Source organism: Fusarium redolens (genome assembly GCF_020744475.1).
Source record: "Fusarium redolens strain MPI-CAGE-AT-0023 chromosome Unknown BKA55scaffold_1, whole genome shotgun sequence".
NCBI lineage: Eukaryota > Fungi > Ascomycota > Sordariomycetes > Hypocreales > Nectriaceae > Fusarium > Fusarium redolens.
In genome coordinates, this window is record NW_025763664.1 from 5,279,058 (window position 1) to 5,306,135 (window position 27,078).

General features: G+C 48.3%; 8 protein-coding genes and 1 non-coding gene across 9 annotated transcripts; 4 read left to right on the top strand and 5 right to left on the bottom strand.

Annotated features, from left to right (window-relative positions):
- Positions 1–72: 72 nt before the first annotated feature.
- Positions 73–1,142, bottom strand: BKA55DRAFT_498176 (uncharacterized protein; the record flags this gene model as incomplete). Its single annotated transcript, XM_046186523.1, has 2 exons — positions 73–661; positions 709–1,142. 2 exons carry the CDS (start codon positions 1,140–1,142, stop codon positions 73–75), a joined length of 1,023 nt encoding a protein of 340 aa, XP_046057418.1.
- A 956-nt stretch (positions 1,143–2,098) lies between these two features.
- On the bottom strand, positions 2,099–4,680 carry BKA55DRAFT_589046 (ABC transporter transmembrane region 2-domain-containing protein; the record flags this gene model as incomplete). Its single annotated transcript, XM_046194873.1, has 4 exons — positions 2,099–2,391; positions 2,447–2,900; positions 2,948–4,003; positions 4,051–4,680. The coding sequence occupies 4 exons, from the start codon at positions 4,678–4,680 to the stop codon at positions 2,099–2,101; spliced, it is 2,433 nt and encodes an 810-aa protein (XP_046057419.1).
- A 3,982-nt stretch (positions 4,681–8,662) lies between these two features.
- BKA55DRAFT_495927 (HAD-like domain-containing protein) lies at positions 8,663–10,254 on the top strand (the record flags this gene model as incomplete). Its single annotated transcript, XM_046186324.1, has 3 exons — positions 8,663–9,691; positions 9,743–9,892; positions 9,943–10,254. 3 exons carry the CDS (start codon positions 8,663–8,665, stop codon positions 10,252–10,254), a joined length of 1,491 nt encoding a protein of 496 aa, XP_046057420.1.
- Positions 10,255–11,520: 1,266 nt separating this feature from the next.
- On the top strand, positions 11,521–12,193 carry BKA55DRAFT_533242 (Sec61beta family-domain-containing protein; the record flags this gene model as incomplete). The annotated part of the gene is made up of 3 exons (XM_046189441.1): positions 11,521–11,523; positions 11,624–11,831; positions 11,904–12,193. 3 exons carry the CDS (start codon positions 11,521–11,523, stop codon positions 12,191–12,193), a joined length of 501 nt encoding a protein of 166 aa, XP_046057421.1.
- A 2,012-nt stretch (positions 12,194–14,205) lies between these two features.
- Positions 14,206–15,496, bottom strand: BKA55DRAFT_701143 (uncharacterized protein; the record flags this gene model as incomplete). Its single annotated transcript, XM_046200589.1, has 5 exons — positions 14,206–14,829; positions 14,880–14,951; positions 15,006–15,061; positions 15,130–15,376; positions 15,434–15,496. 5 exons carry the CDS (start codon positions 15,494–15,496, stop codon positions 14,206–14,208), a joined length of 1,062 nt encoding a protein of 353 aa, XP_046057422.1.
- Positions 15,497–15,905: 409 nt separating this feature from the next.
- On the bottom strand, positions 15,906–16,845 carry BKA55DRAFT_732760 (uncharacterized protein). Its single transcript, XM_046201226.1, has 4 exons — positions 16,685–16,845; positions 16,551–16,624; positions 16,019–16,496; positions 15,906–15,966 (listed from the first exon to the last, which is right to left on the bottom strand). The coding sequence occupies exons 1-3, from the start codon at positions 16,839–16,841 to the stop codon at positions 16,110–16,112; spliced, it is 618 nt and encodes a 205-aa protein (XP_046057423.1). The 5' UTR covers positions 16,842–16,845; the 3' UTR covers positions 15,906–15,966; positions 16,019–16,109.
- Positions 16,846–17,111: 266 nt separating this feature from the next.
- BKA55DRAFT_498482 (uncharacterized protein) lies at positions 17,112–21,170 on the bottom strand (the record flags this gene model as incomplete). Its single annotated transcript, XM_046186553.1, has 6 exons — positions 17,112–18,220; positions 18,269–19,080; positions 19,128–19,895; positions 19,942–20,178; positions 20,230–20,896; positions 20,957–21,170. The coding sequence occupies 6 exons, from the start codon at positions 21,168–21,170 to the stop codon at positions 17,112–17,114; spliced, it is 3,807 nt and encodes a 1,268-aa protein (XP_046057424.1).
- Positions 21,171–22,375: 1,205 nt separating this feature from the next.
- Positions 22,376–22,474, top strand: BKA55DRAFT_t18. The gene has a single exon. It is a non-coding gene; the product is annotated as a tRNA-Ser (tRNA).
- A 2,645-nt stretch (positions 22,475–25,119) lies between these two features.
- Positions 25,120–26,322, top strand: BKA55DRAFT_498867 (uncharacterized protein; the record flags this gene model as incomplete). The annotated part of the gene is made up of 2 exons (XM_046186590.1): positions 25,120–26,238; positions 26,290–26,322. 2 exons carry the CDS (start codon positions 25,120–25,122, stop codon positions 26,320–26,322), a joined length of 1,152 nt encoding a protein of 383 aa, XP_046057425.1.
- Positions 26,323–27,078: the final 756 nt, after the last annotated feature.

Below are 27,078 nucleotides of genomic sequence, written 5' to 3' on the forward strand. Positions count from 1 at the left end.
ATTTCCTCGTAACCAAGTCCCAACATTAACTCGTCCAGCTTAAATACAGATAAGGACAATCTAGTTAATATCCTAGTTTGCATAGCGGCACTCACACGCTCCAGACTCAGACTTTACGTCACCCACTTTACCGCCCTCGCTGTCTACACAATTTGGCGATCCTCGGTTGAATGTCTTGCGTTGAACAACATCAACGTCACCCGGCCAAGCCGCAAACTTGGTGTTTTCAGCTGCCTCATCACCTCTTCTCCGCTGCGTCCACAGTGTAGCTTCGAAAAGCGTATCGTCAAACGTACACTTTGCTGCACGATTACTCGACGAGAGCTGATCATCCGGGACAACCGTCTTGTTCATTGAGAAAGAAAACTGAAGACGCTCCTGGGATGTATCCTTGTCAAGAACCTTGAGAGTCAAGTTCGTGAATGATGGTGCAAAAGGGTTTTCTGTGGATGAGATGTTGTATGAGGAGTTGTTGTTGGATGAGATTATCCAGAAGAACGTTGCTGATGAGCCCTTCTCGTATGGATAGCAGCGCCATGTTGAGGGGTTGGAGGTACAGTCTGTGGTAGTGTTTTGAAGATCTGCTTTGAACGCAAAAGAACCAGCTGGGAATTCAGCTGGGGGCTCTGAGGTTGAAGTCTCCTGAGGAGCTGCTCTGTCTCTAAAGTCAATGTTAGTTAGACTCGATGTTATGGATACTCAACTTACTCGTCCTTCAACCCTATCGAAAGTCCAATACCCAGCGCAACAGCAACAATAGCGACGCCCACAAGCGCAATAACCAACAGACAACATCCTCGCCGCTTATCAAGTCCACAACCCTTCCTCTCTCTGTAGCTCCCAGCCTCTGAAAACTCCTGCTCTAGGAATTTGCCCTTAGCATCGCTGTAGCTGTAGCTAGGCGGCGGGGTATAGTGCGCCATGGGGGGAGCATAGTATACTCGCCCTCGGGGTATATACGCCGGTGGAATTCCATTGTTGCGAAGAGCGCGCCTGGGTGATTTCCTGGGGATGCGGAGGGGAGGTGTTGAAGGGCTATGAGATGAGGGTGTAGAGGCGATTTCGTTCTCGTCGATTGAGGGGAGGTAGGGACGAGAGATGGAGTTGAAGGAACCTGCTCTGTAGTTGTGATTTCTGTTCATTTTTGAGGTTCTTGAGGTTATAGTTTCGTGGGTGAAGATAGTTGAGTGTATAATTGAGTTGCGATGACGATGATCAGTGTCTATCGTCTCAACTGATTGAAGATGAGGATAAAGAAGATAGAACAAAGAGAGCAAAAGACTCAATTGTCAGGCTGTGAGAGAGTAAGTATGTATGTGTTTGCTGATCTGCATGCAATAGATGCAACCTCCATAAGTTCAGCTCAGCTCAGCCTACTTCAATTAACGCAACCAGGCTCTCGATGATACATTCACCGACTTCATATGCAGATAGTTACAACTCAAACACAAAAAGAAGGAAACGGTTCAGTTATCAATTGATGACTCTATCCCTCCTCTAAACTATCGCTTTCAGCTCCTCCGTCTGCCCTGTTTTTTCGCCTCCCCCTCCGACGTTGAGATATTCAATTAACAATTCAATGACCCGCCCACGCGGGATCGACCTCATCCGAGGGGGGCGTTTTTTGCTGTTGCTGCTGCTAGCGCCGTTGATAGTTCGTGTTGTCTCTGCGACATCGTGATTGGAGTCGGCCCTGGAAAAGTGGCGTTGAGCTGTAAAGCTTGGCTTGGGAAATATTGGTTTTGGTTTTGGGCCGAGTTTGGAGGGATCTGCATTATTTGATCTAGAATTCCATCTCACTCCTGCGCGTTGAGGGTCGAGAATAAAAATGGTCCTATACATCCAGATTTGGTTTATCTTTGACGGTTTGTCCCCCAAAATAACCCTTGAGTCTATCCCTTGCTCTACTTATCTAACGTCACATCAGCCAACTTCCGCTCTCCTGTAATGATAGATCGTCTATGTAGATCCTGCAAATAATAGATACACAAGTCCCGCTCGCCTACTCCATGCCATACAAAATATCCCATCATCTAAACTCCTCGGGGTATTGCTCTCTGCTCACGTCAATCCATCAACCCTTCGATTCACCCTTCGCTTATTCCTGGCCCTCAGCTGCCTTCTCTGCATATGTCGGAGCCTCGAGCACTTCGCCCTGGTCTGTCCAGACTGCCGCGAGCTCAGTCTCGATCTCATCTCGGCGCTTCTTCCACTCGTCGACTTGCTCCAGCCGCTCACGGAGGTCTTGCAGCTCCTTCTCGACCTGCATCTTCTCACGCTCGGTGCCAATTCGCTCAAATTCCCACTCGTCTCCCTGGTCACCCATACCAAGGACAAGGTTATATGTGTGATATTTCTTGAGGGATGCACGTGTTGAGATGGTGATAAGTGCTGTGGCATGTTAGTCTGATGTTCTTGTCAGAACTCGAAACAAACTATGACTTACTGATGCCTCTCTCCTTGCATGTTTCATACAGCAGACCCTCTACGTCGCTCGAAACAGCGCTGGTGCCCTCATCCACGATAGCATATTGGGGCTCGTGGTAGAGCACACGGGCGAAACCCATGCGCTGCTTCTCGCCCCCACTGAGAACATCCTTCCATTCCTTCCGTGTATCCCAGCCACCCTCTCTGTCAGGGAGGTATCCAAGTCGCGCAGCTTCCAGGACGCTCTTAAGGTCATCCTCGGACTTGCGCTTCTCCTTCATATCCACGTGGCCATCTGGATAGATGACTTGGTCACGGAGTGTTCCGGGGCTCAGATAAGGTCGCTGGGGGAGGAACATAATGCCGTCTTGGCCAATATCCTTGGGGCGACTGACTAGGCCTCGGTAGACTGGCCATAAGCCGGCGAGTATTCTTGCGATGGCGGTTTTACCCACACCGTTTGGTCCAGAAATCTGATTGTTGTTAGCAATCATACAGGTCATGTCGTGAGACAACTTACTAATAGATGTTCACCTCTTCGCACGATGATGGATAATGACTCGAGCAACTCCTCACCTCCTTGAGGCCACAAACCAGGAGCTACAACTGGAACATGCTCGAATCTAACACCGTCAAATCCCTTCTGGATTGTTCCTGAAACATCAGATAATGAGTATAGTTCGCTTTGGCCAGCCCGAACGTGGTAGGCATCGGCATGAACCCGATGCAATGTCGAGATGAGTGTGTACACACGGCTAGTATAGCCTGCCAGTTCTGAAAGGTCCTTAATCGAGTACATCATACGACCGCCCGCATCAGCAAGTGAGAGCATAAGCCTCTTGTTGGTGATAAAATCCTTCATACGGTTTCGCTCTCGGCCACCTCGTACACCATTCTCGACCATCTCAGCTCGGCCGCCAACGCCACCCCATTGTGGCAGGAAGACTGGAAGAGATGCCAACAAATATCCGTAAGCACTCCAACTATACTTGAGGATGAAGTCTTCCAGAATGTTGTAGCGGATCTTCAGCATGTAAATACCCTCCATCCAAGTCTTCAATGACTTGAACTCACGGTTCAAAAAGGTCTTTTCAGTATCTGCACCGCCGTAGAATGCAACCTCTTCGGCATTTGCTATCAGGCGGGCATGTAAGCTTCGAAAGTCACCCTCTTTTCGGCCTTCAACTGCCTTAAGCTTGCCAAATGGTGGTGAAAGTCTTCGAAGAATGCTGGCAGTCAAGAAGTAGTTGCTCATGAGGCCAGTGAGAGCAAGCGGTCCCAGCGATCGGTAAAGTTGATAATTGAAAACGCACAGGTCGACGAAAGGCTTGCCGAGCGATGAGTAGATGTTGGCTGCAGCCGCACAGAACAGGGTCAGATCTTGAGTGATGAACTGATCGGCACTTTGGCCAACACCACCATCGAGATTGGACAGCTTATAGTAGTTAAGGTTATCGTTAAGGTAGAGGTCATGGATGTAGCGTGTAAGTCGCGTGCGGAAGGCAATGGAAACCTTGGACTCGAGGAACTTAATCATGGCATTGGTATATGAGGCAAACCCTCCAAGGCCGCACCACTAGGAAATGTGAGCAGGATGATTTCAATCTTAGGCTGAATACTTACCTTGATAATACCCCAAAGGAACGCCTTTCCGTTTCCAGCCACCAAATCACGTACAATCTCACCATCCAGACGGGCGACAACAAGTGAGAGATATGTCCTTAGCATCAAGAATACGCCATGACTAACAAGTAATCCAGCTTCCTTGCTAGACCACCTTGGGATCATAATGCTCATGAGACTGAGAAATTGGTGCAAGAAGGCAATGTTGAGACCTGGCTTCGTTTGCGCTGCTGGTACAGTTCCCTCCCGGAGTCCAGATACCCGAGGAGGGTTTAGGAACAGACGGCGATGAGCATCGAAAGTGAGTGGCTTGGTTGTGTTGATGACCACCTTAGATGTGCCGTCTTTGTATGGGACGTAAATGGTACGCGACCCGTCCTTGTTGTGAAGCCAAGAGTTTGTGCGCACAAGTTTCCGACCCTGTTCACGCTCATGCCGCCGATTCTTCCACCATCGATGCCCTCCGACTCCTCCAAGGATAATTGAGATAGCAAGGGCCAATGTCGCGAGTAGACGAGTTGTGCGAGTCGTTCCGCGCAACCTTGACTTTATCTTGCCTGTCCATTTGTCGAGGAAGGCGGCTAGCTGCTCCTCGGCAGCAGTATGCCGCAGCGTTGATTGCGCAGCCATGAGAGACAGTATCCGATGGCGAGATGAGATGCAATGTTTGGTGATGACGTTGAATGCTGTCTATTGTCGTTGGAGAAGCTTCCCCACAACAACCGAGTCTCTACGAGGCTCAATGCGCTTTCTTTTACGTGTCCATTAGTGTATCGCGTGGAATGTGAAGATTTCGCTGGCAGTGATTAAAAAACGTGGTTGTATGAATATCTTTGCTAAGTCCAAATATGGTTGAGACTGACTTGTATCAAAAGTTGTCATGAGCATGTGAAATACGGGTATCCGAGGCAAGTGGCACATGGGACGGTCTGCGCCTGCTACGACCTCACCTAAGCTGCAGCCGACGGATGCAGCGAGCGGGAATGACGACACATTATCCAATCACATGATGGTCAAAAAGCTGGGGAAATATGGGGGAACATCTGTTAATGGAGTAAACTCTTGATTGGTTCGATCTACTGTAAGTGGACTCAAAAGCTACCCTACAGTATACACGATACAATGAACGATTCACATGTGGTCTACTATGCCCTCAGTATGTAAGTTAAGTTGCTCTTTTATTGATAAGGCACTCTGATATTTTCATGGTGCTTGTTGGTATCTATTCATGATAGCGGGGCTTGTTGAACATTTGTATAAACATTCTTTATGATCTAGATGCCAGATAAACCTGGAATTTACAAGTTACCTTCTTTGTTAAAGTGTGTTTATAACATACAATAGAAAAAAACAGGAACCACACCCAGAAAAGACATAACCACGCAATCTCAACACTGTTTAACTGGCAACAGACATCACTCGTGTTGGTTGTGGTGCCTGCAAGACCGTTAGGCCATGATCCAGCGTGCTTGATTGCGCGAGATGGGAGAAGCACCCAAGTCTTGCCTTGGATCGTGCGCAAGGAGTGTTGGGTATTCAAGCCATTCCATGACTCCATGAAGAGTGCGTGTATTTAGTGAAAACATTAGATTTCTCACTGTTGCACGGTAACCCAGACTCCAATTAATGGCTGCATGGACGCCTGCCTTTTTCCGTCTTGCTTAGTGGGTTGCGATGCGTACTGTGCTCTGGGCTTTCCTTCGCCTGTTTCTGCGATTGATGGAGTTTACATGATTAATGCGACATGGTATCGGACTAAACTGAGAGAACAACTAAATGAAGATGCAAGACTACCTAGGTAACAAGCCTCACTTGATGATAAGTGGATGGCTTACGATTCAAGAGAACGTGCTCGCCGGAGCCACACAGCAAACGAGATTCATGGAAAGGCGATTGACAGAAGTTAATGAGAACGCAAGGGTCCATCCAGCACAAGCTAGAGGAGGTCTCTGTAACCGGTCACAGCGGGTATGTAGGTCTCTGAAGTGGTCGAGGCCAAAGGGCCCACGATGCATGGAGACATCACCGATCCGGGCGCCAACGCGACCAATCATACCACACGGGTAAGGACATTGTTCCCGGTCCGACAGGGATCATGTCTCTTTTCCGTGTCTCAGTCGTTAAAGAGCATGGAATTGAGGTTTGGAGCTTGAGCTGCAAAATGGAGCATGAAAGACAAGAAGTGGTTTTTGACGGGTATTCGTGGAACTCGGTGAAAAGAAGGATCGATAAGAGTTTGTTGAGTGTGCATAATCCCACTGAGAGGTTCGTATAGCAGCTAGCGAGTCAATGACACCCACCTACCTAGTTACTGAGCATGGTTGGGCTGTTAGAGCATGGACTGAATAGTATCACTTGCTGCTAAACCCAGCAACATCATTTACGGGCAAAACAATCTCACCGGATCTAATACTGATCATCGACTCATCGATAAACACTCGCTTGAGGTTGCATGCCACGAGGAAACATTCAAAGAGTGTGCATTAGGCATCTCATCTCGTACGTCAGTGGTCATGTAGCACACGGGTGTGAGTTACATGGTGGCAGCCTCAAGACCACCATCAGGATAGGATGGGATAGGACAGATAAGGAAGAAGCTTGAAAAGCCGGGGGAAAGCTTGGGCCTGGTTAACGAAAAACATCAATCCGAGTGAGGATTTTCAGCCGTTTGTTTATGCAGCACTTGAAATTAAGCTCCTTTTTTGTTCTGGTGATATTGCTAAAGAAAAGCCCACTGCTGGAAGATCGAGGACATGGGTCAGAGAAAAGGGCACTATTCCTTGTTGGTCGGCAGGAGGACTACCTAAACACTCCTGGTTGTCTGCTAACTTCTCACCGGAGCATTATTCGACTAGTCCAAGAGGGGCATTCAGATCAGAAGATGGCTTCTGATGGCCGTGGCTCTTTGCAGATTGACTCGTGCAGTGTGGGCTTCACATCTCATGTTCTGATCTCTCATTTTGACTTGACAGAGTCGACATAAAGTAATGTACGGATAGGAACATGTATAAAGCCACCAAGGACAAGGGTCCTTAGGCGCCGCACCAAGCCATGAGCGGGCCTTAGCCAGCCATAGGACAGGGTGGTTAAGATGAGCTTGGCGGGCACCATTATTAGCGGAGATGAGTGACAAGGGGTGCTATCGCGGGTTGTTGTAGAGGTGATTTTTGAGACTGTGTTGCTCACTGTCCATCGTGCTCAGAAGACAGTGCCAATCGAGTGAGTATAGACAGTATACGATACTCCCCTACCACACTGGATGCTCCCGGAGTGCTAATCTCGAGTCAACCTCCACTCACACCTCCCTCTCCAACCCACCCCAGCCTCTGGGAGCAAGAAAACTTCAGACCTTGACAGAGGATGTTAAAATAAACTCATCAAAGAGCCAACTAATCCTCTGGTTATTCACTTCTGTATTTCTGTCGTCTGGGATCGAGGTCCTGAGTTTTCTTACTCCAATCCACCCCAGTCAAGCCCAAGTCGAGCCCCGTCCCGTTCGGTCATTCTCAGAGACATCTCACAGGCTCACAGTCTTCCGCTATCCCCAGTGACCCTGCTGCTCACTGTTCCCAGCGCATAGCACCCCCGGTTTCCAGCACATCTTCCCACTGTCGCTGGCACCCCGTCGCTGCCAGCCTTTCACCAACCTTAACCTTTTCCACTCTCCATTTCTCATCATCTGTAATAAACTATCCTGACCTGACCGGATCAGACCAGGGAGGAAAAAAGAGAAAGTGAGGACAAGCCCCTGCGCGCACTGCAACTGCTGCACCTGGCTGGTTCTGTTCTGTTTTTCCCCATTTCCCACCTCAATTTCCTCTTCATTCAGCTCCATCTTAAAGGCAATCATTTCGCTTGCGCCCCCAGCAGCCCAAGTCTTTTTCAGCCTCCGATCCGCCCGCTTTCGCCTTACCTACTGTACGGATACCACTGGGCTCTCTCCTCCGCCCGTCCTCCGTCTTTCCTCATTCACACCGAGCGAGCTCCATCCCCGACCGACGCAATCCCCGATCAGGTTTCCTGACTCCTGCGGCTGTCTCGACGATTGAGACAATTCATTCATTCCTTCGTTCACTTCCGCGACCCTTTTGGTCGATTTTACAGCTTCGCTTCATAATCGATTCTTGGTGCCGCTTGACTTCCAGCCTCCCCTGCCTCGGTCCAAACGCGCCGTAATTTCCCACCGTCGCCCTTTTCCTCTACGCCTGTATACCCCGTCAACGGTTTCACACTCGGCGTTCCGAACTGCTTCGTTTCTTGTCGCGATTTAGGCCTCGATAGGCCATATTTGAAAGAGTTAGGGGGTTATAGAATAAGCTGGTTTTGTTTGGCCGTGATCAACGACGTGAGTAACCCATCATTCCTCGCGCGTCTGCACAAGACCTCGCGCGATTGATGGAACAGTACGACTTCAGCAAGAATCTGTTCTCAAATTCGTTGCGCGGAGTGAGCAGTTGTGCTGGATCGAGCAGTTTGCTGCATCAGGCGCAGGAACCCGTTTCTCTGTACTCCTGATACATTGATACTCTCTATTCACACCTGCCTGCGTCATGATCCTTTACATCAAGTTGCAAAGAAACACCAGCTGACAATTTCACAGAATAATAGCAACATGTCGGACAAGCTACAATCAAACCCGAACGACGAAATTCAGCCCCAGGCGAACTCTGCCGATGCTGAGATGTCTAACAAGGGTCAATTATCTTCAGAAGGGGGAGCGAGCTCCAAGAAAGGCCGTGGTCTCCTTAAGGTCCCATCAAGGTCATCATCACAGCGGAACCAATCGTCACCAACATCTACGGGGTTGAGTGGGGCTACAGTCAGCGATCCCCGGAACAGCATCGGCAGTCGATCGAAAGACTCCAAAGGTAGCCTCCGTGCGCGACGACGGAACGGAAGCACTTCAAGCAACAGGACAGGCGGCGAGACTGAACCCACAAACACAGCTGCAAACACCCAGCCTAACTCTCCTGTCGCCCCCGCCCAGAAGAAGAAGAGCCGTGGTGGCCTGTTGGCTTTTCTTGGATGTTGTGGTACCCCCGAAGGCCCAGCTGGAAACGAGGATAACAACGAAAACGTGCACAAGCTTGACGTCCTACCTCCTCGCCCAACTTCCGCAAGGTCGCGAACCAACACTCCCCAGGAACAGCCCAGACCAGCCTCCCAGAGAGAACCTCAAGCAACCGTATCCGCACCCGAGCCAAAAGACGAGGCTACCTCGTCAGGCTCAGTCCACAACGAAACCACAGCGACAGAGCAAGCGAACAGGGAATCGAAGCAATCGATTCCTCCTGCAGTTACAGTGGAGCCCCCCAAGCCGACACCCACAGAAGAGGAGCCAAAGGTGGCAGACAAGACGGCTAATGATGGTGACGTGAATATGCAAGATGCTGCCACTGAAGAGCCAGAAGAGGCACCATTGGCCCCTGCAGTCGAAGCCCCAGCTCAAAGGACGATACCACCTCCTCCCCCACCCCCAGGTCCAGGTCCGGCTGTTGTGGCACCCAGCCAATTCACAGACGCTGGCCCATCAGCACCCGAGCCTCAGAAGTGGTTATTGCCCCCCATTGCCCCGGAGCACAAGGGTCGAAAGTGTCTTGTTCTCGACCTTGACGAGACTCTTGTCCACAGTTCTTTCAAGGTATGCTTTGAGCCAAGGTGGATCATGGGATATGCACTAATTATCATGCAGATCTTACATCAGGCCGATTTCACAATCCCTGTCGAGATTGAGGGCAACTACCACAATGTCTACGTGATCAAGCGACCGGGCGTCGACGAATTCATGAAGCGAGTCGGCGAGCTCTACGAGGTTGTTGTCTTTACAGCATCTGTTTCTAAGGTGAGTCTACCCAATCACAGATAATCAGTGAGTAAACTAATAATCTGCAGTATGGAGATCCGTTATTGGACCAGCTCGACATTCACAAGGTCGTTCATCATAGACTATTCCGTGAGAGTTGCTACAACCATCAAGGAAACTATGTCAAGGACTTGTCCCAAGTCGGACGTGACCTGAAGGATACCATCATCATTGATAATTCGCCCACCTCATACATCTTCCATCCACAGCACGCCGTCCCCATCAGCAGTTGGTTCTCTGATGCCCACGACAACGAGCTACTAGACCTGATACCCGTTCTCGAAGACTTGGCAGGGCCCAACGTGGCCGACGTTAGCCTTGTCCTCGACGTCACTCTCTGAAGCATGAACCTTTCTTAAAACAACTTTTTCACTTTGTTAAAAACACTTTTCAACGATTCGAACTACAACCCTTGATCTGCAGAGTTGCCATCATAGCGGAAGGCGTTTGGTTGAGAGCTTTCGTTTCCTGGTGTAGATGTACTATTGTCTAATCATACATAATTGAGCGGGTGGAACGAAACGAAACGAAACGGACCTTACCATTACGCTCATACTTCCTTTTTTACAAAAGATACCTGGCGGTCTTTGGTCGGCATCAGCACGGATGCCTTTTGAAGCAGGCTTTGCTATTACATCTCACAGATTCGAAGCAAAAAAGATGAATCAGCATCAGGAGAGACTCGGGACACATATCAAGGGCTCTTCATCTCTAGGGACGGGGGAAAATGATGGGTAGGATGTCGTGTGCAGTATACGCTGGGCTGAAGAAACATGCAGTCTCAGAAGAAGAGCCAAAACCTGTCAAACCATCTCCTGGGGATGATAGAGCTGGAGGAGGAAATGGGCAAGTGAAGTGTATGGATGACGCGCCAGCGACGCGCGGAATGTTTTTTGTTATCTTGATTCCCTTTGTCTCATGGTTTCTGTCTTTGCTACCGCTTCTTATTCATCTTCTTGTCGTTGTTGTTATTTTTTATTATTATACACCACCCCCTTGATACATTCATATCGAGTCTGCGAGCGGACTCGGAAGCGAGCAAGAGAGCGTTTGTTGTTGATATCCAATCCGCCTGACCACATGATAGGATCAACAGGTGTAGAGGCTACAGCCATCTCTCCCATACATAGTCTCACTAAATTGTAAAATTTCTTAACAAAAAATGATGGTGTTTTTGAATTGGATAAATCACATGTTTTCCTTTGATGCTTGACTTGAATTGGTAAACTATCGCATGGTCGCTAGCTCGTGGTGGAGCTTGCAGCTCACAATGTGGAGAGAGCTGTCCCCTGTGGTCCCTGGCCTAGAAGAGGCTGGAGCTCTCTAACTCGACGCCAACGCCACCGGAAAATCATAGCACCGCGTCCCCTTCTTTCTGGTGAAGGTGGCCTCAACTAACTCCCTAAACAGGGTGCTCCATTTACGGGGGGGAATTGCACAACACCTCCATTAATTTAGTCCCCGTGTCGTCTCTCTCGATCTTGGTTCCATCAACGTCCAACTACCAACCATCCTCTCCTTTATTTCTCTCCTTCGCGCCTTAGGTTCTCGGAATCCTGCAGTGATTCCTTTGTCAAGTCTCCTTCTCCAGGTTTAATTCTTCAACAATGGTACGCCCACGACTTCCTTCAATTGAAGCTAGTGTCGCATTGCGACTGAGCTCGAATCTTGACTCAAGAACGTCAATTTGCTAACATATCCTCTTGATAGTCTTCTCCTCGTCCTTCTTCTCCCGTCAACGGTGGCGCTGCTGCCAGCGGTGCTAACATCGGCCGCCCATCATCCCCTGCTATTCCTGGTGGCCCCCGTACTGCTATTCGACGACGCGCTGCTGCCGACCAGAAGGAGAAGATTGCCAATGCTCGACCAAGCAGCACTCGCGCCGCTGGCGCCGGTGGTTCCAGCAGCACCATGCTGCGTACGTTGCCCTTTGTCTCGATGATTGGGACATATTGAAGCAATTGAACGACTGTACTAATATTCTTGATAGGACTTTACACCGATGAGTCGCCCGGTCTGAAGGTCGACCCTGTTGTCGTTCTCGTTCTGTCCCTTGTCTTCATCTTCAGCGTCGTTGCTCTTCACAGTACTTCACCCCTCCCCCCCCGCAAACATCAATCGTGTGTGCTAACTCTATTTCAGTTATCGCCAAGATTACCCGAAAGTTCTCCAGCTAAATTGCACGACGAGGAGGGGGAACCTCAGAGACAAGGGGGAATGCTTTTTAATGGAGTAGGACCTCTCACAGACGAGAGGATGCGCCATCTGCAATGGGGTTAATACGGCCACACTGGAAATTTTGTTTGTTGTATTGCGGTTTATGAGGGGAGCCTTTGTATTATATCTCGGGAAAAAGGGTCCGAACCGACAATCTGGACTTTGACTGTTTTGACGCAAAAGAATGAGACCTATGCTGATTGTATGTGATATATGCTGAACATCTGACGCGGTATGTGGGCTTGTGTCGAAGTGTCATGGTTTCTCGTTCAAATTACAGAACCTAAGCCGGAGCTATATCGTTGACAATCCTGTAGCTGTCATTGAATTTGCTGAAAGGTTAAAGGCTCTATCATGGTGCATTGCTCTTTGTTTAAAGTAGCTCTCGTAGCCTAAGGTACTACTAGTCAGCCTAGCAGCTACCAAAAATCAACTATCAGGCGTGGATTTCCTTCAGCTTTTAACCATATGAGAAGTAAATTATAGCGCCGTATTTATGGCCTAGAATCTACTTAATTGTCTATTTGAATCATCTATCTATTGTTGGCGTTGACATCGATATCTACCATCTGGGCGGGCGGAGTTGGTGAAGTACGATAATTGATATATCAGACTTTAAATCATAACTAGTTTGGCTTTGTGATTAAAGACGTAGAAGTGCTTGAGATATCGCAGCTGGAAGTATCCTCCTTGATCAAGGCTGTTGAGACTTAAAGGTCTGTTCAGAGTATTGTTGATACCCCTGCTTTGTTAACCAACTCTTGGACGGCCTGGACCCTATTTTCTTGGTGTTTAATAGATAAAAGTCTTGATAGTTGTTGGGACTCGATAGAATAAATCATTAGAAAATTCAAGCCTCTCTTTGTATATTAAAAGATGCAATGGATATGTCTTGAGGCATACATTCTGACGACAGCCCAAAGTGGACAAGCAGAACTTCCAATTATCGGCCGAAATGCTCTGCCAGATCATCAGTATAGCCAGGCCGGTTCCATAATTAATAAAGCCGCAGGAGAACACTTCAATTTTACCTATCATTCGCGCAGGTAGATTAGAACGAGAAATGATGAGTGTCATGGTGGATAACAATCGCGAAGCTCTAAACCTTTATTTGGCCTTGCCTCTATGGTATTTATTGCTTGGATCGTATCGTTGCGTTTCACCAGAATACAGACATTAAAGAACCTAGAAGCCAATAAACAGAACTTTTCTTATACTAGGTATTAGGAGCCACGGTCACATATAGCACCAACACAAACAACGCCCTCAGGGCCCACCTAGCTAGCTAATCAACTTATCCTTAATATAATTGTAATAACTAGTAGTAATTACTCATTTTAACCTATATACTTTTTAGATCACTATTCTATTACTTTTTTTTTTCATTCTGAAAGAACCATACTCAACGTCTTATGACATCCATATTATATATCTTCATTCCTATGCCATTCTATATATATATGTATATATATATATATAGAACCTCATGTCAGACTGATGGCAGCTCCCACAAGCCTACTACATCCTGAATTTCAGCATACAGGATCACCCATACAGCAAATAGATCAACATCTATGGTCGACTTATATGGGTAGTTATCGCCAACATCCCCTGAAATAAGGTCTCTCAAATTGTCTCCCCTAACGAGCCCATAATATCTTGGGACGGCCCTTTCATGAAACCGTCTTCGCCATTCTAATACATGTCATGACTATGACGGGATAAATTATGCCGTAGCCACACATAAAGTAAGGCGGCTACACAGTTAGAATAACACAATAATAGTATTTTCTCAACAACACAATCTAAGGCATCATGCACTACGCCCAAAAAAAACACACATTGACCTTAATATTAAGTTTCAACAGATCACATACTGCCTTAAACCTCAAGATCTAACTGAGCAAGTGGTCTCAATCCACGAGTATAAAGAAGATTAGTAGACCGAGACCGGCGGCAGGTTAGTATTAAATTGGATCAGGTCACAAGGCAAAGCAGTGAGATAAACACAGTATAATAACACTTGAGCTGTCTTTTCTATAAAAAGTCAAAGTATCTGGTGTTGGCGCGACAGATCACTCAAAAAGGGGGAGATCGGCCTCAGTTCCCTCTCTGAAGGCACCGATCTCACCAACAACCCGGCGGACAAGTCTGTTGGTTCCGTCAAGACGAATACCGTTTTCGCGGTTGAAATTGACGAGAGCGTTGGTGTTCTGGGCGCCTTGTGCCACGAGTTGTCGGAGGAGTCTGTTGTTTGTTTCGAGACTTTCGGCAACTCGGTTCATGGTCAACTCGAGGCGGGTGATCGAACACTGAGGCTGGTTGTCAAAAGGTCGAAGGCCATGGTGAGAAATACCCTGGGGATTCATGAAGCCGTCTGTTGGGATGCTCTGGAAGATCGGGGGGTTCTGGACGGCCGAGTGATGTTGAGGAGCAGCAAAGCTTCCGGGAACGGACATGCCTTGGGGAGGAGCCATATAGTGCTGCTCAGACTTGATAGGATGCGTAGAACCGTTTGAAAAGATATGCATGCTCTCGGTGGGAGGTGCATTGCTAGCAGGAGCAGGCTTGGGCTCCTCAGAAGCGCTCTGCAATCTTTCATCAGGAGCAGTACGACGCATCATCCGGATCGCGATGATAGATAATTTAGCCTCCTCGGCCCTTTTAGACCACAAGACCTTTGTAGCACTTTCATTGGCCTTGAGATGGTAAGCAAGAGAAACATCATCGGGGTTAGTCTAAAACTCACGCTTTGGCTGTCAGCGATGTGGAGGGCCAAGTTCTGGAGCTCCTGGCCCAGTTTAACAGCTTGACCAACGGGCTGCCAAATGAAATTAGAGAGTATTTACGAGAGGAAAATAAGGACGAAACCTACCTGTTCGCATCTACGGCCAACACAGGCGCAATCGTAGCAGACGGAGGCGAGCTTGGCTGGTCATAGGAGTTAGCACAAGTCTCGTGTCGAGACAGACAGCGAGAGGGAAAGATGGGCGACGTACAAGTTTGAGTGAAACACACAAAGTCAGGTCCTCTTTCGGCCATTCTAAAAATGCATCCTATACATGGAGTCTCACGAGGCTGATCCTTGGTGATGTTGCGGGTGCGCTTCTTCTTTGGAGCAGGAGCATCGTCGCCAGTGTCGTTATCAACAGCACTATTGACAGAATCCTTGACCATAACGAAGTCATCGTCGTCATTCTCAATACTCTTGTGGATGAAGCGGTCGGAAGCCTCTGGGTTCTGCATCTGTTCGCGTCAGCTCGAGGTGAGGAGAGGAGAGGGTGTGAGGAGGGGAGAACTCACGACTCCGTTGCCCTCACCCTTCTTTCGCTTGTAGCGATTGTTGATACGAGGACTATCGCTCATAGTAGCAATCTGAGACCGAGTCTCACGAAGAAGTTTGCTTTGTATGGGGAGAAAACGAGGAGTGGTTGATAATGGAAGGGGGGAGAGAGACTCGGGGCCCAGGAGAAACAAAGGCCCCCCATCCACTAGTTAATTTGGCCTGCCAGGCCGCCAACGCTGCCAAACACCGAGTGAATAGCTGTTACTTCCACAAAAACCTTTCATTTTTCATTTATTTTAGGGCAAACGCATATCTACTTGACTTAATGTCCGTCTCGACATATACAAGATACTACACTACCATACAGACGATTCCTCCTTTTACGGCACCAGAAATAGACGTCTATTGAGACTAGATATGCATATAAACCTTATTCTTCTGCTCAAGCTAACATATGGTGTAATTACAGGCCCTCGATTTACTGCCTAATATCTTCAGCTCGACCGCTCCATACATGCACATCCAATGTCTCATTACACGTTGACGACAAGTAAGTGACAGCATAGGAGCTCAATTTGATGTGGGTAACTAACTAGTGCTCGATAATCCATACCAGTAATCCAAGCCAATACAGTTCTGATCCCTTGAGACCAGTTCAAGGTCTCACAGGCAGACCGTACGGGCTTCCCATCCTTAGATTCGGATCACATAGATAGATCCACCTCTCAACTCTCTCTCAAGAGCCTCGACCTTTACATGAATCTCTTCATACTTGTGCTTCAGAGCCTGGATCTCCTTCCTGTTTCTCACCCACTGCTCTTCCAACGCCTTGATCTTGACCTCCAGAGCCTTCCAGTCCTTGTCTCTGGCGGCCTCCTTCTCCTTCTCCTTCTCCTTCTCCTCAGGTCTAGGCCTTTTCAAAGAACGCGGATTAGAAACGGACACACTCGGGAAATCGTCACGCTTGCCCGTCTTTCTAACCGAGTCAAGGGTGACAGTGGGGGAATCATCAACTTCCGAGCGACTGTTGGCAATGGCGTCGTCTAACGACTGTCTAAGCAGGTCGCGTCTTTCTCCGACCTGTTGGCTCAAGTCAGCGTTGATGGGGAGGCACATGCTGTTGTGTGGGCTTACCGGTCTTTGGACATTGAATTCCCATCTTGAGACAACTCGGGCATAGATGCCATTGCACCTGGATATCGTAATCGCTAAAGAGAGACGTCAATACAAAGACAGAACAAAGGGGGCGTCAAATATATTTCACTTACACGTATGCTGGGCAGTTTCTGCTCCTGTCCAGGCATGTTTGGGCCCGGGTTGGCTGAGTAAGGTATGCTTGAGTATGGTAGTTGTGATGCAAGTTGGTGAACGATATGTTGTCCAAGTTGAAAAGACAATCCACTTGAGCGGGAGCCCTGATCGCATTATGCGTTTCTTTTGCTGGCCTTGTCCTCTCTCTGGCTGAGAGGTCAATAGACAGAGACAGGGGTACATGGTGAGTAGTATATGCACGTCGGCTGAGTGTTTGTATAATCTACCACCACCAAGCCAATGGCAAGATGTACACTAACGCGGTCGTTTGCACAAATAGGCACACAATATCAAACAGTACGATTCATTTGTTTCGTGTTCAATGCGGGTATCCTAGTATCTTGCATGTTTGTCGAATTCACATCGTCTATTGCGTTTACCGCCTCAATTTCCGGATGGACCTGATGTATCTCCCCGGTTCATCTTCAAACTCTCCTCCATCGCCCGCCTCAACTCCTCGTCATCATCATCGCCACCACCCGCTGCACTCTTCCCCTTTGCCATTTGTTTTCTATACTCTTCCTCCGCCAGGCTCTGCTTTTTGACATACTCCATCACGATATCTTCCTCCGACCGCTGACTGCTTTCTTTTTCCATAGCTTCTTTCGACGCCGCAATGGCCCGTTCAAACTCATCATCATTTTCTTCCCTTGGGGGGAGCGGCGGCGGAGGTTGGTTCCTGGAGGCTTCAATGGCACGCTTCAGCTCTGCGTCGTCTTCGTTGGTGGTGAACTGGGCGGGAGGTTGAGACACAGTATCCGTTGCATCAAGCTCTGGCACATCAGAATAGTCGGGTAACGGTACATCGTTACCAAGACTCTGCTGGATCGCCTGCTCGACAAGAGCCTGATACTCCTCGTCTGTGATTTGATAGTCGGCATCTTCAAAAATTGACGGATCCTTGAGAGGAAGCGGGCCTGCCTCGCTTGACCCAACCTGTTGCCGAACAGCCTTGATGCTCTCACGGATAGCTGCCTCCACCTGGGCGTCTTCCTCACTGTTGCCACGCGATGTCTCAAGCACTGACGCCCGAATAGCCTTTTCGAGCTCGGGATCCTCCGATGAGCTCGTTCGTATACTTGAAGCATCGCTTGCGTTTGACTGTGGGACCGGGGCGTCCAGGAATCCCCTCTTCCATGCATCCTTGTCGGCGTGAAGTTTCTTTCGTTCCTCGAAAGACATCTTCTTGGTATGTCGCCATCCTGTGCGTGGCCGCTCAAATCCAGCCTCTGAGCTGTCAAGGCGGGGCTCTTCAGGGCGCTTTCCTGCAACCTTTTCCTTTCTCTTCCACTGATAGTAGTTCTTGAGGTCGAACTTTACGTTATTCCATCTTTGAACGACATCACCTCTTTCACCCGGTGTTGCCTCTTGCATCTCGTGCTGACCTTGGGTAGCTCGTGACGAAGTGATATAGTTCTGAACGCTCTTGGCAAAGTACTTGGAGACCTCTGCATTCACGCCCTGCATGGTGTAAGCTGGGATGGCCCAGAAGCCTGTTTTGTGTCAGTACAACATTCACAACGCATCGACAACAAACTTACCGGCTGCCGGCTTCGCGATCAGACCTCCAATACCCTTGCCAAAGCCTTTTACCAGCCCCTGAACACCCTCCTTTTCGGCACCTTTCAAAGGCTGTGTTACCAGACCAGTGACGCCATCGAACAGGCCATAGCCAAACTCCTTACCTGCGACTACGATTCCAGAGCCGACTCCCGTTACCTTTTCGACCGGACGAATCGTATCATCATTATACAGCCTTGGCATGTTTCTGAATCCTCTGGCTAGTCCAAGGCAAAAGTTCATAGGTGTTCTGGCACCAGTGGTCACGACTCGACCAACTCCTTTTCCAGTCCCGACGGCGGCATTCACGTAGTTGACGGGCGACGCACGTCGCTGCTGTTTGCTAGCCGCTTCTTTGATCTGTTCTCTCCAAGACTTATCATTGACCGATCCTTGGGTACTTGATTGACCTGGAGACCAAGGACGAGAGACGCTGGATGCTGTGTCGCTCAAAGTTGGTTGCGAGGCATTGGAGTGGGCAGTAGTAGGAACCGTAGAGCCCAAAGTTTCTGTATCTGCAATACTAGGTGCAGGTGCCGAACTCTTCTCCGATTCATTGCCCTGAGGCACGGGGAGCGATGTCTCGCTTCCTGATGCTGGAGGGGTTGCGGCATCCTGTGCTTCCCCTTGTGTTGAGTCCTTCTTCTTGGGCTGCGACATGCTCTTGAAAAGCTCCCTGGGCATATCGGCGATTGCCATTCCGATTCCTCCTATATCGGTGACAAGCGACAACGTGCAAGCAGAGATTGGGTCAGTCGGCTGTTCCTCTGTGTTGTACTCCGTCATGCGGTATCTGTACATGTTAGCTCGACCTTGGACATTTTTGGTATCTTAACTTACAGCTTTAGGTCAGACCATTGCAGTAACCCTTGCTCAACCAGTACTGCAGCCGCAAACGCACTCAGCCTTACTTGACTCCTCCTTACACGCCATGCAGCGGCTCGGCTTGGTGCCAAAGTGCAACGTAACTTGTCCGTGTCCAAATGATCGTGGAAACTTTTACCACCAACATCGGTTCCTCGTTCTTCTCTGATCTTCTGGCCCAACACCTTGGCCTGCTCTAGAGTTTCCGGTTTAACACAAAAGTTGATCGCTTCTGCAAGCTTCTCTGCTGTCAGTTGTTTGTAAGGAATGGGGTCAGGGCCCGCATTGGCTCTGGCTATCATAGCACCCCAGAATGGCTGATCACCAAAGAAGGGGACCACAAGAGTAGGTTTTCCGGCCTTGATACCAGCGGCAGTGGTGCCAGCACCACCGTGATGCACGACACATGAGACATGCTCAAACAGCCAGTCGTGGGGAACATTGCCAAGCATAAACACGCCATCTGGTTTACCAAGGTCATCAGCACCAAGTCCACCCCAGCCCTTGGAGACTAATGCCCTGACACCCGACAGCCTGACAGCCTCAAAGATCATCTCGGTCATGGCATTAGGGTCGTCAACAACGATGGATCCGAATCCGATGTAAACAGGGGGCGGACCATCTCGGAGGAATGCTTCCAGGTCTGGATCAGGGGTGTATGAGGAAGCAAGGTTGAGAAAGTAAAAGCCAGCAATGTCGATATGTCGTCCCCAATCGTTGGGCTTGGGAATCAATGCTGGAGACCTGTGTCGAGTTAGATGTATTCATATAATGCTCCAGAAGAACTGACCAGCAATATGTCCAAGAAATCTTGAGTCTTGCAAGCAGTCCAGGTGCCCAGATTAGTGAAAGTGGGGGAAGATCAAGTGCCTTCTCTCGGAACCTGTTGATTACATCTCCTAACCCCTGCCATGTCATCATCTCGACTAGAGTATATGACATGTAGTTTGTCATCACATCGTCTGTATTTGATGACTGAATGTTGGCCAAAGGATGGGGAAAGGCTCGTGTTGGCGACCATGGCATGCTAAAGGGGTAATCAGTATTCGGCAGCATTGCATAAAGGCAGGAGACTCACGTAAACATCATATGCACTGGGATGCCCAGCTTCTCAGCAATATGGACATGGGCAAAGCTAGGAGGGTTCGCGATGAGAGCATCAGCAACAAAAGGCTCTTGACCAGGCCCGCCAGGTACCTCCAGGGATACGTCCAAAGGAGCATTAGAAGCATGAGGTTTAGGAGGCGGTCCTAGACCGTCACCACCTTCGATACAGGATCGCCAACATCCCATGAGAATTTCTTGGATGCCTTTTCTGCGCTTGCTCACTTCACCACTTGTAATGGCATCGAAACCAGGCATGAGACCGGGGTGTTTGACCATAAATGCCATCAGTTCGGCAGGGTCGCCACCAATACTGAAGAACTCGAGACCATTCTCCTCAACAAAGGATTGGAAAGTAGGATGAGTAGCAATTCGAACTCGGTGGCCGTAGGTGTCCTTCAGAACCTTTCCCAGTGCAACAAAGGGTTGGACATCACCACGAGACCCCACAATCTGTACGACAACATTGAGTTTGGGTGGCGGTGTTTGTCCAGGCAGACCTCCTAGACTGGGAGGGATATATGCAGGAGGAAGATCAGGCAGTTCAGGCTCAGGTGCAAGTTGGCCTTGTAGAGTTGGGGCAAGAAGGTCTGTGAGTCTCCTGTTCTTGGCATTGATATTAATATTGACTCGGCCATCACCTAAAGAATGACGAGAGTTAGTTTATACATGTTTCACATGCAGAGGCATATGGTATGTACCAGTTATCGCAGCACCAGCGTCAAAGCCAGGCTGTGAGAAATGAACCTGATCGTGGTTCTCTCCGTATGGAGGTGGTGCTCCATCTCCTTCAGCAGGGTTGATATCTGGTAACTGAAGGTCGTCTGAGGCTACAGCCCCTGTGTTTGTCTTATCGCCATCGCGGGGTTGATGCTGCCGACCCGCAGCAGCTTTTTCATCAACAATGCCTGCCATAGCAGCTGCTCACAGGTATTGAGAGATTTAAGAGTAAAGTCAAGTTTGAGTGATCATTCGATAGTGAAGAATGAGAATTGTAGGTAGTTATAGATAATGAGTTGAAGATAAATGAGGTCGGCGGTTAGCTTAGTTTAGTGGTTATGTTAGTGGGGGAGACAAGTTGAAACAACGACGTCAGCGGATACGAATCAGGGACGAGGCAAGGATGTTAAGCTTTAAGCCACACGAGTCCTAAATAAGCTGCGCTTGAATGATGCCTATTATGGTAAATTAATCGATCATTTTGTTTCTCGGATTCGCATTTTGTGAGAGTGATTAATTGTTGTTACTTATGAGCTTACTCTTTCACTTACGCAAGCTGTGAAGCACGAGATCAATCACGCCCGAATAGGACCTGTCTAGGCTTAATGATTGTGATTCTGCTCCGTACGGAGTAGGTAAGGTAGTCTTACAACATAATCCGTGTATAAGATAGAATACGACGGGAATAAGACCCTGACGATCAAGGGATAGCCCTTTTCTAGAACGAGATCCCTTGGCACCTGACGAATCTGCCCAAACACTCTCGAAGCTATTACACGACTTGTGCTTATCCGCCCTTGTCCGTACGCAACTCAGCCTCAACTTTGATGTTGATTCACATATCGAAACTATTCGACATTAATTCCTGAATTGTACTGTCGATCTGAGCACATGCTGTATCGGACCTATGACACGCTGTCAAACAATAAGACAGGTGACTGTGTGGTTAAGGCGATGCTGTGTTGTCTTGCACAAGACATTAAGGCATTGTGTTCACTCGTAGGCGAGTTCTATCGTTGAAGTATTGCCTGAGGTCGCAATTGACACGAGCATCAGTGGCATTTCTTTTGGTGTGGTACGTCTCGCCTGTCAGTTGTGTAAGAATGCTGTAGATAAAGGAAGCTCCAGTTCCTTGGCCATGCTTAGTTGCGAACTGGTTATGATACAAGTAAAAGATACGATCTCATACATACTGAGTGACAAAACATGCATTGCCAAGGAGGGGGAACGCCAAACTTTCTTACATATGACTCTACAGGCAAGATGAAAAGTTTAACAGGAGAACAAGGAAGATGCAATATTCTCGGAAGGAGTCAGAGCTTGATGAATGAATTTGATCACATTACTAGTGTCGTAGCTATATAGGCTATAGTTTTAATTCAGCTTCTATAAATTAGTTAGTCACTTTGGCCGAGTGGTTAAGGCGATGCCCTGCTATCTCCGGAAAGCAAGGTTAGGCATTGTGTTCGCACGCGTAGGTTCGAATCCTGCAGGTGACGTTTCTTTTGCACTTTTTGGCAAATCACCCAACGATGTAAAACTATACGGAAACATTCGTGATGTTATCTTTTGGTGGTTAAGAGATATTCACTTATTCATTAAGAATTAAAGTTGTGGGGCTTGACCGGCTCTTCCCGCTGTGCTTGATCATTGTCTTGGTGAGGAAGGAATTTCAGTACTGGAACTACCTTCACTCACTGGGCACAACATCAATCGTCGTAAGTAAACAATAGTAAAGCGATTTTCCCATTGATTCATTATGTAACAGGTGCACCGAGACAGGGTAGTATTTCGGCGCGATTAGATCTGACAGTATCATAACTTGGATCAGTATTACTCTCTCACCCTAGCGATCAAAGAGACATAACAGGACCATTATGATACCTGTGTATCTTAATCTGATCGACGGCATGGGCTTGATTACATTCGCGGTGCTGAGACAGTCCTAGAGGCATATTTCAACTCTCACAGTTCGTTTATAAGTGACCAGAGGCATTGAGTGATCTGAGATCTCGTTTCATAACCAGTCACGACACTTCACAAATGATCCACCTAAAGACTGTGTTTGATACTGTTTGTCTCCTGTTATGGAAATACCCTCGTAGTCTCGGAGCTAGCATTCCCTCGTCGGACGGACGAGATGGACGACCGAGCTGAATTTTCCCGACCAAGAGAGATTGTCGATGGTAGGGTTAATGGGTCTCAGACAAAACAAGGCGGTCTATGATTGGTTAATGCATTCATTTATTCGGGTTATGGTCTTTAAATGTTTGCCTGACCTCGTTGCTTGGCAGATTGTAGATAGGTCAACGGACATTAAATCTCATCAAAAGTACTGCAGTCACTTTGATGAATAACATCTGATGAAGATCACAGATTGATAAGACGAAAGATCAAGGCTAAGCTTACGTGGGGGCATCCTTTAGGCCTTTTCCGGCGCCATAGTTTCTACTCCAGGCGAGCGGGACGATTCTCTTTAGCGAGAAACCGGCACTTGAATGACTAACGGAATCTTTGTTGTGACCGCTAAGTCTGTTTCTGGCAGCTCACAAGAACTGACCGATAGATTCAGAAACTGGCCGACGAGGAACTGACCGAGCAGGAATTCATGCCGAGATGAAGGGGACGTTTCCACCGAGAATGTGACCCTTGTTTAGTTGGTTATCTCGATATGATACCCTGTAAACGTGCATTCGGAAGGCATTCTCCGTTCCCGGCTTTGGAAATATTCTAGAAGACCAGCGTTGCGATGCACATGAAATAGAGAACTTGCATGGCGTGACACATGGCGAGATGTTCTTGTTCTAAGTTAACTAGCTTGACTCGTCATGTCTTGTCTGCGCCTCATTTTCAACGTCATGTTTCGTCCTACCTAAATTGGTTTATTAGACAAGCATAAAAACTCTAAATACGCATCAACCAAGATTACAAAACATGGTGGATACTGTATCCGAGTGGGATGGGATATCGAACAAGAGTGACATTCATCATTCATCCCAGCATTTGTCAAAAGATCCACCGAGATCCTTAACAGTGAGAGATTATTCAGTTCCTTGGCTGGTGATGCTCGTGAAACAGAGGGAGCATCACCCGGATACTCTATGCGTAACAGGGGATTGCCTCATATGGATCACGGATCCTTATGTGAGCATTAGTGATCCAAGACAAACTCTGCTAGTTTTGCGATACTCCCTCCCTGGTCTGCCCTGATTGTTTGGTTTTTCTAAGTTTAAACTACTACCTAAAGTTATCGTCAAACAAAACATTTCAGGTTAACCGCACAGGGGGCTGACTCGTTGCTTTGTTAATGCCAATCACTAGAGAAACATACTCATGAATTGAACCTGTCACAACTTTACAGTAAATGCCCGATCTAGTAACCGTCTCCCGCGTTTTAGACTTTGACGCTGTTGAACTATGCGATCGAGGTGTGAATGACATGAATTACAGGGATCATCCTGCCAAGAAACATGCTGTATCTCATTATACCCCATCGTCACCTCGAGAACGGATGAATTCTGAACCGGTGTATTGGGCCAAGTTGCCAAGATGTGACGGCGTGTATATGACGAGTAATGTAGTATTCTTGATACCGTATAACAAAAACGGTAACAAACACCAAAGAGGAATGTAGTATGAACGTCCTCCGATATCTGTCACTATCACTATCACATACCTGCCAGTGCCCAAGTGCCAATACAAAAATCCTTTCACCTGTTACAGAAACGGATCAGATAGAGTAGAAGCTGCTACAGGCGCAATTTCGGTAGTGGACCCAAGACAGCGGCACTCCGATGCGTGGCTCATGTCTGCCGTTGCATCGCATTACGTATCAATGCCATTGGTCTTAGTTAGTATCTCCGTCTGTTAGACTTTGCAAGGAGGCTTGACATGTCAGTCGCACGAACTAACTAACACAGGCAGAGCAGATGGGTTCATCAAGACAAGGCAAACACCCTTGACCATGACCATGACCATGACCTTGGCCATGGAATACATGTTTTCCGTGGTATTCGGTCTTGACATCACGAGCATTCCTAAAGCTTAAAAGAGCCGCCTCGCCCTTCCGATCATCACTTCTTATTCCCCAGCCATATCCAACCTCAGACGCTCTTTACTACCCATCACACTCATTCTCATCACAATGCGCACTCAGATCCTTGCCAGCGCCCTCCTCTCGGGGGCCATGGCTGCTCGTCCTTTCCTCGAGCAGCCCGACACTGGTCTCGAGATCGTCGTTGGCGATCTTCCCACCGGAAAGCTCCCCAAGCTGGAGCAGATGATCGGTCTTCCTGACTTTGAGTGGGCTGCTAAGAACTACCTCCCCATCCAGAACTACACATACTACCGTAACGGTGCTGCCGGCGAGTGGTCGTACCGCAACAACCTCGAGGTCTTCCAGCGTTATCGCTTCAAGCCTCGAACTATGGTTGATATCACCAATGTTGAGAACACTCTGCCCACTACCATCCTGGGCCACAACTTTTCAGCTCCTTTCTTCATCAGCCCTTGCGCCAGGGCTGGTAACGCTCACCCTGATGCTGAGCTTAACCTCATGAAGGGTGCTGGTGAGGGTGACATTCTCTACATGCCCGCTCTCTACGCCTCTCTTACCATTGAGGAGATCGCCAAGGCCAAGGCTGAGGGCCAGGTCGTCTTCCAGCAGCTCTACCTTACTTCCAACGACACTGAGACCCAGGAGCTCCTCGACCGCTCCGAGAAGGCTGGTGCTGCTGCCATCATCTTCACCGTCGACTCTGCTGCTGACGGCAACCGACACCGTGCTGCTCGATTCGGTGTTGGTTCTGCTGACTCCGACTACTCCTACATCACCTGGGACTACTACAAGAAGCTCCAGAAGATGACCAAGCTCCCTGTTATCATCAAGGGTATTGGCTCTGCTGCCGACGCCAAGCTTGCTGTTAAGCACGGTGCTCCCGCTATCATTCTCTCCAACCACGGTGGTCGTCAGCTTGATGGCAGCCCCTCTGGTCTTGAGGTCGCTCTTGAGATCCACCAGGAGGCCCCTGAGGTTTTCAAGAAGATTGAGGTCTACGCTGACGGTGGTGTCCGATATGGCGCTGATGTCCTTAAGCTTCTTTCTCTCGGTGTCAAGGCTGTTGGCCTTGGACGTCCTTTCATGTACGCCAACGTCTTTGGTGTTGATGGTGTTAAGAAGGTCATCGATATTCTTAAGCACGAGATTGCCATTGACGCTGGCAACTTGGGTGTCCCTGATATCCAGAAGATCAACCCCAGCTACGTAAGTTAACATCTAATGTGTTGTCTGATCAATTGCTAATATTATGTTTAGGTCAAGTGGCAATTCAACAACTGGAACCAGTAAATGTGCATTGCGATGGCATTGGGTTGTTGAGTTGTGATGCTGGTACATACACACATTGATTCACATGTTTATATTTCATCATACATATAGATCCGAGAACATAGAGCATGAATCTTTTTATTACTTCAAATGCTGGTCTAAATCCTTCGTGAAACTCGTACCTTGTGTTCCAATTGCGTTTCTTCACAAATTCCACCCCGACAATTAGTGGCCATTATACCATACGCTTACTTGAATACTCTCTTACGCTACCGAATGGGCACTCATTTTCGTACTACAGACAACAACTTGCTGCTTTTTCACTGTCTTTGATATGATAAATGGAAGAGAAGACGGGGCAGCATCCGTAGACCCGTCTATGGTTAAGTTGCCGACATATAACACAGATAGAGCATATGAATATTATAGACTTCCGATTAGTTGACATGCAAGACATGCATATGCAGGTGCAGTTTTGAAACACATAAACCGTCCTCCATTGCATATACGGAACAATTCTCCCGCCCCGATATGGGCCGCGTCTTGTACATGAGAGAGAGTCATATCATGTTAAATGATCATTTTCAAGAGGGATTCACCAAATACATGATTTCTTTAGAAAATGATTTTATTATATTCCTTGTGATAGTCCGAATTGAATGGTTGCGGCTCACAATCGACTCTCATCCCGGCCCCGATCCGGCCGGCTCCGGGTGTTTCCCGACTTCAGCCGGAGCGGTCGTCCGGCGGCAGCATATTCCCTGCGATAAAAAACAA

Excerpts from the sequence above, each read along its gene's own strand:
- BKA55DRAFT_732760 (XM_046201226.1), bottom strand. The coding sequence starts at position 16,841 with ATGCGATCAGGGCTCCCGCTCAAGTGGATTGTCTTTTCAACTTGGACA. Across the intron at positions 16,625-16,684 it reads AGAAACTGCCCAGCATACGT|CGATTACGATATCCAGGTGC; the intron begins GTAAGTGAAATA and ends GTCTCTCTTTAG. Across the intron at positions 16,497-16,550 it reads AATTCAATGTCCAAAGACCG|GTCGGAGAAAGACGCGACCT; the intron begins GTAAGCCCACAC and ends TTGAGCCAACAG.